Source organism: Argopecten irradians, chromosome 14, assembly GCF_041381155.1.
Source record: "Argopecten irradians isolate NY chromosome 14, Ai_NY, whole genome shotgun sequence".
Classification (NCBI taxonomy): domain Eukaryota; kingdom Metazoa; phylum Mollusca; class Bivalvia; order Pectinida; family Pectinidae; genus Argopecten; species Argopecten irradians.
Window position 1 is genome coordinate 7,531,089 of NC_091147.1, and position 11,661 is coordinate 7,542,749.

Genomic DNA, 11,661 nt, shown 5'->3' on the forward strand with positions numbered 1-11,661 from the left:
TTCAGTTTCTATATACAATGTGTCACTAATCAAGTAATCAGCAATAAAGACATTGTCCTGGTAGAGCAAGTCTATGTCCATTCTCGGGACACATTGTGAAAATGTGCATGCTTTACCTGTTACTGATATGACATAAGATGAATAGAATGAATGCACATTGTTGTTACTTTTAACATATGCTACCCACCCGGTTTATAAATGATGAATGCTTTGTATAGTAGGGTTTTATTAACACAAAAGGAACTGTGTTTTTAAGCTAGAGATCAGCCTCAAACTGTACTATATGTGTGAGAGGGAACAGCACTCGGCCCTAACGAGCCTTGTTGCTGTACCCTCTCACACATATAGTACAGTTTTCGGCTTATCTCCTAAACATATAAACAAGATGTATTAATTTCAGCTCATAAAGATTGCGCGTAGATACTTCGAAGCAATTCATCCTCTATTTCCATTACGTTTGTACATGCAGATTATACTGTGCGATGCCATTAGAGCTATGGATATTACAGGATTATTAACGATTTTCATAAAAAATATGGACAAATCATTGATAAAAAATAAACCTCTATATGTCGCCTATCATTATACGGGATATGTAAATACCCCGGCCTACGATGTTTCCCAGCCGGCTGCAAATAAATGAAAATATTTTCGTGATTGTCGGAGTGAAATTTCCGATTTGCAAACGGTACTTTCAAGATGACTTAAGTTAGTGTTACTATATGTTTGAAGAATGATATATTATTGTATTATAGGCGCGATTATACACGAGAACTTTATTTATGCTACATGTATGTATTATTGACTGGATGTTAAGCTCCTGTACTCTGAGCTAGCAAAAGTGTAGCAGAATATTAAAACAACCCCATGTAACTGTTTAAGCTGTTGAAATAGTGATTTTTTATCTTAAACGTTAGCTGGTCTTTATCAAGAATCACGAATTTTCACATGATCTTTGATAGAGACGATTCTCTATAAAGGGGGAGGGGCGGAGCCGGGTCGGTCCCTCTCTATCTGCGCCTGGTTACATCAGTAAAATGTGAAATAATGTCAATATTACTGGTAGTTTAGTCTGATAAGAAGTGTATATCCTAACCATAATAGGAGACCTGACAAGGAAGTTGGGGTAAAAGGGGAAAACCCATACAATATGTTTACTGGTATGTGAAGTTAAGATGCACACAGGGAGACGCAAAACAAAGCTCATCTGACTGTTCGTAAGCAATACCACCACTATCAGCCTCTGATATACACCCTGTCACCCTAGCACAAAAGAATGAGTGTTTGGATTGTGGCTAAGGTATACAGTCGATGCTACTTATATTTGATCAATATATTATGACAATTGCCCTGGAGAATACAGTACCATGCATGTCAATCCCTACGTATTTCATGACAACATTTTAATATTTTGTCAACAATAATGAAAACCCACACATGAATGATCAGCAGTGAAGTATCGTTTACCACGCAGACGCAGACACAGATTATAGGTTAGTTATGCAGACGACATTACCCGAGTTAGTTATACAGTCTGTAACTGTGGGAGGCATTTCTAATCAACAATGCCATCTGAAATATACAAATTATGCAGCCTCCTAGCTTTTCTACAACTCTGTCTGCAGATAGCAGCCTTAGTAACTGAAAGATGGTTCATTGCTGGGAAAAGAGGTACAGGAATCGGACTATTCGAGATAAATTCAAAAGGCTATATCTTTGCGGGGCCATCAACTGCAAGTATGTATACAAAGTCGTTATAGATAAGCCGGTACATCATTCAGAATAATGAAAACAGTTGGTGTTGATAATAACATGCTATTTTATAAATGTTTGTCAAAAGAAAACACCACTTGCAGTAAAATCAAGACCGAATTTGCTATATATAGGCTTAGTTCTCAATTAATTGATGTTGAATTGGTGTTCATTTTTAATAATTTGTCTTGAAATTGATACCATGCTTATTCATTTACCGAATAATAAATCTTCTATGATAGCCTAAAACTACACTCAATCATCGATTGGAATCGCATTACTGATCCGAAGATAAGTGAAGTTAATCGGTTCGATTTTCTGTTCATAGTCATTTTACAGTTCAGTTTTTAGACACTAAAATAATGTATAAACAATGGACACATTTCATTACAAATTTTTTGAAAAGATGTTGAAGGAACAATTTAAACACAGAATGAATTCTAAATTTTAGACAGGATTTTCTAGATTTACAATTGATCACCCGATTAGTCGATTATGCAATATGAAATCAATGACTGAATCGGTTGAGTCAATCTAGTAGTTAATCGATTATTGTCAATCATCAGTACGCACAATATTCGGAAACACACCGCCACTATTTGTAATCTATCTTTTGTCATTTCAGTTTGTTTCCTTATCTACATAGCTTTTAGCCTTTTTGGGTGTCTGTGTAACGTAATATCCATCGTTTATTGTAACGTCGAAGTATGCTTATCTACTCGCAATCAAGACCGGTTCTTCGTCAAAATGCAAGCTCTAATTTGGTTTTTGTCAGGTAATGCTTATTTTCTTATTATGTTTAGATATCTAGTATTATTAAATACCGATTAAAACAGGCGTTATGTAATAAAGTACTGATTGCGGATGTACCATAAGCAAAATTAATTATTTTATATGTATTTTTGTGTTTACTAGACACATACAAGAACATGTATATACAAGATTGAATGTTTGTTATTATTTGTCGTTCATGCTTTGGCGGTGATGGAGCATCTTTAAAGATGTTAAGAGAGACGGATTCGAAATTTTGATATGTTTATCATTTCTAACAGTACATCACATCCAACCTATGCGTAGTAACCTTGACGATCAGGCGATGACGTTTTGTGTAAGATATCAAATATTTCTTTGTTTTCAGGTGTAATCGCGATATCTGTGTTAATTTGGATGTCTGAATCGGTAATTAGAGAAATCCATTGTGGAAGATCTTTTTATCTCGGTTGTGGTGCTGCCGCTGCCAATCTGTTTGCCGCCATCGTTTTCATTATCGTCATTGTCAACCGCGAAATTGAGGATGATACATCATGTCTAAACTCCGAAGGTCCCGAAGTAATGATGGGGCCCACAGGAAGTCGGACAACTGGTAATACCTCATACCCACTAAACGACATACCAGGACAGTCTTCTCTCCCTCTCAGTGGCTTATCTGATACCATCCCACTAGAGGTTTCTGAAAACGCATCAAGAATGTACTTCCAAACCGCCATAAAGGAGTACCCTCAAACCTATACAGTGGTAAAGCCTCAAAGGAATACAGTTACTAGAGGATGTCCTACTGAGTATAAACTACCACAGGATGATCCGTCCTACAAGTACGACCAGGACCCAGGAAACGACTTTCTATCACAATATTGAAGGGATAGTCATGTGCCTGACATCAGTTCTAATATAAAATGGATACCAGAGAGTTGTCTATCCTGCTCTTCTGATATTTTAAGACTAGCTGTGGAAAATCTAAGCCTTGCATCGGTTAATCACGTAACAAGTGGTTTAACAATCCTGAAATGGTTATCTCAAAACTCTTATAGATGAACACGAGGATATCTTAGAATTGATGGCAATTTCACGATAACGATTTGACAGTTGGACCTTAAGGCTTGCGGAATGATTAAGATAAATCAGGAAGCCATCAATCAATATACTGTGTGTGAATATGTGTCTTTTTCACTTATAATTTCTAGATTTACAGTTATGTTTAGCAATAGTTGGAATCGGAGATTATTGGGATAACTTTAAATACCCCAGAGTTATTCATGTTACTTCAGAAAAAAAGGGACTAAAATGATGTTTTCTATCAATACTTTAGGTATGTGGCAAGGGGACCCCTTGTGTTCACCTTTTGAACATATTTATTTTATTTTTGAATTACTTTTGTTAATAAAAGATAATTCATTCTTTCTTTTATAACCATTTATAATGACATTTACTAATTATTTTAACTACAATTTTTTTTTAAGCAGAACAATCCAAATTTTTAGCATGATAAAAATTTAGGATATTGGGTTTGCCCAAAATATTTGGCATGTTATCGATTTTGTCCACACTTTTAATCCGTTTTACAAACATGATAATGGTATAATCTTATTTCACATACTTTTTCAAAAAGGAAATGAAATCCTGGAAAACATTTCTTAGGCTGAAATTCAGCTGGGAGAATTTTCTTCAAAATCAATATTTGCCCTATATTACCCAGGATTACCTTGTTTTCATCGTGTGGTCCTTCATAAAAACGTATCATGTTTGTATAATGTAACTTTTTCGTCATCCAGCGAAAAGTTTATATGGAATTTCGGAGTGTTTGTGGACAATGTGTTTGTTAGACATGGTTTGAATTGACCACGGTGACCACTACTCACGACGCCACCAGTCACACATACATACATGTATTAGTGAATAGCCCGGACAGTGATACATATTTACTTTTCTACAGGGCAATATGTCTATCTCAGGATCCTCAACCGGTGCTAAAACCAGAAATCAGAGTAGCAGACAGAGTGATGCTGGACTAGATCCACATTCCCAGAAGAAATCAACAGATGAGAAACTTGAGGAAATTCACAGTATGCTCTCCATGATGGTCACCAAAGACTTTATGGAAGCAAAGATTCAGGGCTTGAAACGTGCCATCAAGCAGGAGAATAAGGATATGATCGGAAGACTTGAGGGAGGTATCTATGATCTTGACAATGAGAAAGACTATCTGAAGGAACGAGTACGTTTTCTTGAAGAGCAGTTGGATACAATGGAGACCAGAAACAGTGAACTAGAGTCTAAGCAGAATTTTGTATCGGAGACTAAAAATTCCGGTAGAGTCCAGAGATATTGACATTGCCCACCGACTTTGGAGATACGGGATCAACAGGCCAAGACTGATTATTGTGAAATTCACCCACAGGACCAAAAAGGCAGCTATTTTACGCGCGCGACTGAACTTGAAAGGGACAGGGACTGCGATTTTCGAAGATCTTACCAGAGCTAATCAAGGGAAATTAAGTGAAGCTTACAAACTTAACTGTGTGCAGAATACATACAGTTTGTACGGAAAACTTTTTGCTGTTTTTAAAACGGGAAGAAACGAAGATTATCATATAACACCGTACTCTCGGAGGAGTATGTGTTAAACAATGCCAACTTTCATCTTAACAAATAAGTGTCGAAGTGTATTCCGTTAGTTCAGCATGTGACTTTAGATACCACATGTCTGGTGTCTAGCTGAACTCATTTCTTGAATAGGCCTTTTTGGCAAGTTGGATATTATGTGCACGAGTGTGTTTCGGTGTGAAATTCTCTGTGTGTTTGGATTATATGGAGTATAACTTCAAAACGTACATAAGTACATGTACTTTATAAGGTAAGCCCTGTCCACATACTTGAACCCATTATATATGCTTTTTATCCTCTTTAAATAACACATATATATAATATATTTATTTATACACGATGTACTTGTGGTTTATCCACTTTTACTTCCCTGTCTGATATTGGCTTCTGTTTATACAATATTTACATATATATACATACTGGGATAAAGCTTTTTAAAACAAATATTAGCGCTTGTAACTGTTAAAGCGTCCATAAATAGTAAAGCGTCCCTGAGTAAGTTCGATCGCAATTTTCAGGTCCGGTATTCACGGGTGGTCCATATTATTAACTTACATTATATATAATAATAATAATAAAAATACTGTTAGAGGTATCTTCATAATTCCAATTGTTCTGAAATCAGAACAATTTTTTAAGTGTTCCAGCGAAATTAATGTAGTGTAACTTAATTACTTTTGGATAAATTCGACTTTATGTGTCCCTATTTCCCTGATGCAAATATTCACTTTTGCCATACTTGGAAGGTCTTTATCTCTACGGTGTTTATTCCCGTTGAAAACAAACGTTCTGATGCCCTTCGCGGGTTAAGTTCATTTTACGAATATAAAGTCAACAAAAGAAGCGGAACAATATCAAGAAACAATGCATTTTCGGCTTTAATATCGATATTAGTCGGGCACAAAACTCGATACCAGATAATAAGAATTTCCTGTAATAGTTGCAATAGGAAAATATTACGATGTCAGTAAATAAATGTTCAATTTCTTTCGTTTGATTCAGTTTCTAAATTTGATGACTTGATCCCGAACATTCCAGTGACGTCACTTTTAGTAGGATTGAATGAAACGGCAGTCAGTCCCGCCAAACTGTGACGTCACAATCACCGAAATGACGTCGCTTACATATTTCCCACGGTAGTAAAAAGGAGTACACACTCATAGTGAATGCATCTTTTCTTGATCATCAAAGAAGTGTTTCGCTTTGAGCGAAATCGTGTAAATAACAGACAATTTGCTTTCGTTTTGAATACCATCTTCTGTATGTATAATGAAAAAGTTGCAGGATAAACAGAATACACGGTCACTATCTTAAAATACAATTTTTATCTTGATGTCGACACGGAAAACCGAGATGACTCGGCAAAACCTCCTCACCTCATTTCATCGCACAAACGATAGCAGCGTCGATATTAATTGTAGCAAAATAAAAATGTCCAACGTTGGAAATATTGCAAGTACATTGATTATTTTCATAAACCAGTAATTAGAATAATCATTTATTTCATCTAGACTAAATAATTTGCAAATCCTATACACCGCCTGCAAGGAGACGTCCTTGGCCTATCGCTACCCACGGTGCTCTCGATCGTGGTCTTATATTATGTAACTTTTCATGGGATATTAAATCTTGATATATCTGTTTTCGACAGTTATATTTCTAGGAACATGTGTAAAACAAGCAGTCTCTAAATGCTATTCCGAGGCCGTAAAATGCAATCTTGGTCACCTCAGTCAAAACACAGGGGCACACAGAAACGTTTATAAGCAATTTGAAACGTATGTCATTTAAAAGTATTTGAGACCTTTTGATATGCACGTGTATATCATGACGTTTCAAGTGGCTGCCTGTATTTATTTGTGAAAAATGAAATATACATATATGTTATAAAATTCGGAGAGCTTTTTATTGTCATTATTGTTATATACACTGTGATATTTAAACGAAAACACATGTTTTACCTAAGAAGCCAATGATACATCTAATGTAAGTATCGGTTAGCTTGTAAGTATATATATTTTTAATAATTTTTTTCCGTATATATCAGCTTCATTTTATACTGCATTTTGTTTACAGTCAAGGTCGTCTACTAACTTATTTTAACGATTTGCTCATTTAAATATGTATATGCTTATATTGGCACTAATACAGTTGGACCTTTTCGCATTGCAAAAGTACAAGTATTACAGGCAAAAAATTAATCTTCATAGTACGAGTAACCTCCCTTGGAAGGTACTCCTTTAGTACGAGGCCGGTGTAGTCACCTCAACATTTCCTTTTCGCTACTAGAAGGTGTACCAACTCCTTTACCAATAGGGGAAATAGAGTAAATCTTTAAATCAATACTAGTCATAGATGAATGGAATATTTGGCCACAAACATCCTTAGAACTTGTATAAATTTGCTCTGGTCCACGGGGGGAGGGGGGCGGGCCCAATAGGGAATGAGGTAAATCCTTAAATCGCTACTCCATAGAGTTCCAATTTGGCCACAAACACGACGCAATTGTACCGCTGTATGTATTAGGGTTTTAGAATAAACTCTATATGGAAAATGTGCTTAGTTTTTGAATATAGAAGAATAACTTTTATATGTTGTAAAAGTTCAGTAATTTTCAGACGGTTTGAGTACGATTTTGGATAGAAAAAATAATATTTTAACTTATTTATTAATAAAACAAAACACACTTCCGGTTTTGAATGCCTGATTTTCGGAAAAAAACAGGTAAAATGCTTATTTTCATGCTTTCAAAAATCATATTAAATATCATCAATCGGGAAAACTGATCACTAGAGTCTTTAAAGCATTTTAAGCGTTTTGTGATCGTATATCGTAGAACAAAAATGATAATTTTGATTTCAGGAAGTAACGGACATCAACAAGTAAAATCGAGAAAAGAAAATACTACGTTTCTCATGAGATGGCAGCTTTAATATGTGCGATTAAAATGTATGTTCTGTAGAATTATATGATGTACAAAACATAATTAAACAATAGCAAATCGCTTTACAACAGAAATCCAAATGTTAGGTAATTTATGTAATGTTTTATTATAATTTCAGCTGGATGTCTCATTGCTTCAGTAATTTGGATCTTTATATCGCTGGTGGCTGCTAATGATAAACTTTCGACCACGCGCTCGCTATCATCCATTTCGCTCTCTCCCGGGTACTCCTTCTATATAGGCTGTGTAATTGGTGCAGTCCTTTTCGTTTCTGCCATCGTTATTACAATTATTGCCAGACGTCTCCCTGTGGTCGAGGCACCACCACTGGCATCGTGATCAGTGGACATTCTCAGGCAGTTGAAATGGGAAATGGACAGTCATCTGTAGGAGTTATCTCCCCACCAGCATACCATCACGTCTACTCGTTAAACACCAAAGCAGGACAAGTTTAAACCGCCACAGGAATGTACCCTACGTCCCCCTCCGGACTTCTGTTGAACAAAGAAGCCACTGAAGGGACAGCTGGAGTTTTAGGGTCAGTTGCCGTATGCGTATGTATGAATGCATTGGTGTGTAACATAAATGTACATGCATTGGGCTACCTACGAATCAAGTGTATCGTGGGGAATAAATAGGTTGCCGGGTGAAACACAGAGCCGATGTAAAGATATGATATTAACTGGTTAGACACCTCTAAGGTTATAGTTAAATTAAAAAACTTGTACCAGCCAATAGGAGCCGAACTTTGTTGTAAAAAAAAACAACACACAATTGACTCTGTAGCTAACTCAGACCAGTGGAAACCTGTGTATGTGTGATTTATGATCTCATTTTGTCTAGTATATGTTTAACATGGCCCTGCAGGTAGGGCGTTAGAATTGTACCTGCTGCCCCTATTGCATGATCGTAAAAGGCGACTAAATTTTAGGATCTTATCTTTTCTCTTCTTCCTAACTGACTTTATCTTTCCTAATGCCTCCCTTGGCACCGCCTCACTTTTGGCCTTGAGTTGAGCGCTCGCCCCTGTGAGGAAGGCTCTGGGTTCTGTCCCCTGGCCGAGACACACCAAAGTCTATACAAGTGGTAGTTTCTGCTCCTGCTTAGCGTTCAGCATACAGGGAGTGGGACGACTGGTTCGCCGGTTGTCAGTATAATGTGACCGGGTGGGGTGTGTTGCTTGGTGTCTTCGGCGGCATGCTTCAGTGATATAGCACTATAAAAAGGGCAACAGTTCCACTATACAAGAAGACACTACATGAATATACCGCAGTCTCCCGAAACACGCACCTCGCACAACACACACACACAACACACCGCATGCATGGGAGGCCGTCCTTACATGACCATAGCTGTTAATAGGACGTTAATAAATCAAACAAACAAACAAACAAATATGTTTAACAATCCAGATAAAACATTTGGAATGATAATTCACCAAGTGTGTTTGAAGTATAGAATGGGTATAGAGCTTTCTATCAAGAATCTTACAGAGTTAAAAACTAGCCGAATGGAACCGGAAATTACTGTATTAATTGATTTCTTATTCTATTTGTTATTCGTGTATTGTTTATCTTTAATTCATCGTACATGTATTTGTGTTGTTGTGTCTTAATAAGTCACTGACTGTTTTAAATTAAATTCAATAAATGCAATAATTCAATAAAACTTTTCACATAACATTGCATTTTTTTACCTATTTTCACGAATTCTTTACATGTTTTACATAACTTTTTCTTTACATGTTTTACATAACTTTTTAACATAAATTTTGAACATATACATTTTTCATTACATTTCTATTTTCACATTTTACATATTTTGACATCTTTTTAACATAAACTTTTGAAAATATACATTTTTCATTACATTTCTATTTTCACATATTCTATACGCATTGTTACATATTTTCGCATATATTTTAGATAAAATTCTTCAACGCTATGGCAATTTAACTCAATACAGACTACCACAGGGTAACACCTGTCAAAAAGATCTATCAGTGCAAGTGACTTCTGCTTGTTCTGGACAATAATACAACCTGAGAAATGTGTGGAACACAAAATTAGGAGTATTATCAGTCAAATGCGATATGTGTTTTCATCGTATGTTTTATAGAAATTTGTGAATTTCTGTAGCTAACATTGTTGTTATTGTTTGGAGGTAACATAAATTATCCCTACCAATGATAATACCAGGAAGTCGTAATGAAAAGGGAAACCCCCTTCATACCCCAAGCCTCCGATTGGTCCGCGACATCTGTTTTTCCCAGGTATACAGAAGCAATATGCAGAAAGGAAAATATGTCAATTCTTATAGGAATTTGAATTTAGCTTACAATAATGAGTCATCGCACCTGTTCAGAAAGAAAATTGCTTATTATAGGTGAATAAAGCATGGAGTAAACGTTCACAATTTTTTTTTGTTCAATATGAATTCAGAAAGTACGTAGGAAATGGAAAAAGATGATTGTGCATAAAGTATGTCACCTCATTGAAACGCACTACAGAAAACACCCGGGGGCATTTTCTTGGTCATTGACTAACATGGCCATGAGATTAACAATTTTCAGTTAATTCCCCAAAATCCAAAAACAAAAATCACGATAATTCTCGCTTTGAAGCACTACATTGGTGATTTGCGAAAAACACCCTCCGTTAATAAGTTCCAAACCGTTAATGGCGTTATTTTACACTCATTTATCATTTATATAGTATTTGAGCCATCAGCCAAAGTCATATATCAGAACACCATATATTGCCACAATGACATTATTGTGCCACTTCATTGATGCACAAGTGTTCGTCACATACACCAGAATATATGTCTATTTCTTCATCAAAGTGCAGGCAATGATCTGGCTAGTGATCGGTAAATATCTATTTTCTAAAAATAATGAAATTTAAGTAGGAAAAAACAAGCCAGATTAAATGGTCCATGCATTAAACAGATCTATACATTGCAGATTCGACATTATTTTCTCGAGCAAAATGCAGCTTTTAGATCGCAGTCATGATAATAGTAAACTTAAACAAAACAATATTATCTTCTTTTTTTTCGCAAAATTTTGAATATCGTTAATTGATGGCGGATCAGTAATCATAACCTAGAAATTGAAGCCGGTAGGACAAAAAATATACCTCGACAACATCGGTTATGTAAATTTTGTAATATTGTAGAGGATGAAGTGAGTGTAGAGGATAAATCTCATTTCATCCTAAAGTGTTCAGTAAATTCTATTGAAAAAAAGTTCTTATCTAAATACAAAATTAATTCTGACCATGAAAATTTAGTAAAGTAATCGCCATCTAATGAACAACAATTTCCGCAAGGTTAGGGTCTCTTCCTTAAAAAGTCGTTTGAACTGAGGAAAGCGGGCTTGTTGAATCAATAAGTTGTACTTGTTTTATTATCATCATATTATACATGCAATGTTTTCTTTGTAATTTATTGTCGATCCGTGTTTGTGGATGTAAAAATGCAAATAAAATGAATCATATTATGAAGAGATTAGGCGACTTTCAATCAAAATCAAAAGACGTCGGCATGTTCTATTTCATGTGTATGCTTACATCAACATATCA

The 11,661-nt window shown here is 35.6% G+C and overlaps 1 protein-coding gene across 3 annotated transcripts; it reads left to right on the top strand.

The window, feature by feature from the left end:
• The first annotated feature begins 337 nt into the window (after window positions 1-337).
• Window positions 338-9,757, top strand: LOC138308235 (uncharacterized). Of its 3 annotated transcripts, none has more exons than XM_069249219.1 (5): window positions 345-1,300; window positions 1,626-1,737; window positions 2,378-2,527; window positions 2,891-5,383; window positions 8,196-9,757. In XM_069249219.1, the coding sequence occupies exons 1-4, from the start codon at window positions 1,277-1,279 to the stop codon at window positions 3,385-3,387; spliced, it is 783 nt and encodes a 260-aa protein (XP_069105320.1). In that variant the 5' UTR covers window positions 345-1,276; the 3' UTR covers window positions 3,388-5,383; window positions 8,196-9,757. The 3 variants fall into 3 exon arrangements, 2 of the variants coding, with proteins under 2 accessions (XP_069105321.1, XP_069105320.1); XR_011206095.1 differs by lacking the exon at window positions 345-1,300 and adding an exon at window positions 1,446-1,493; XM_069249220.1 differs by lacking the exon at window positions 2,378-2,527 and having other exon boundaries at window positions 338-1,300.
• Window positions 9,758-11,661: the final 1,904 nt, after the last annotated feature.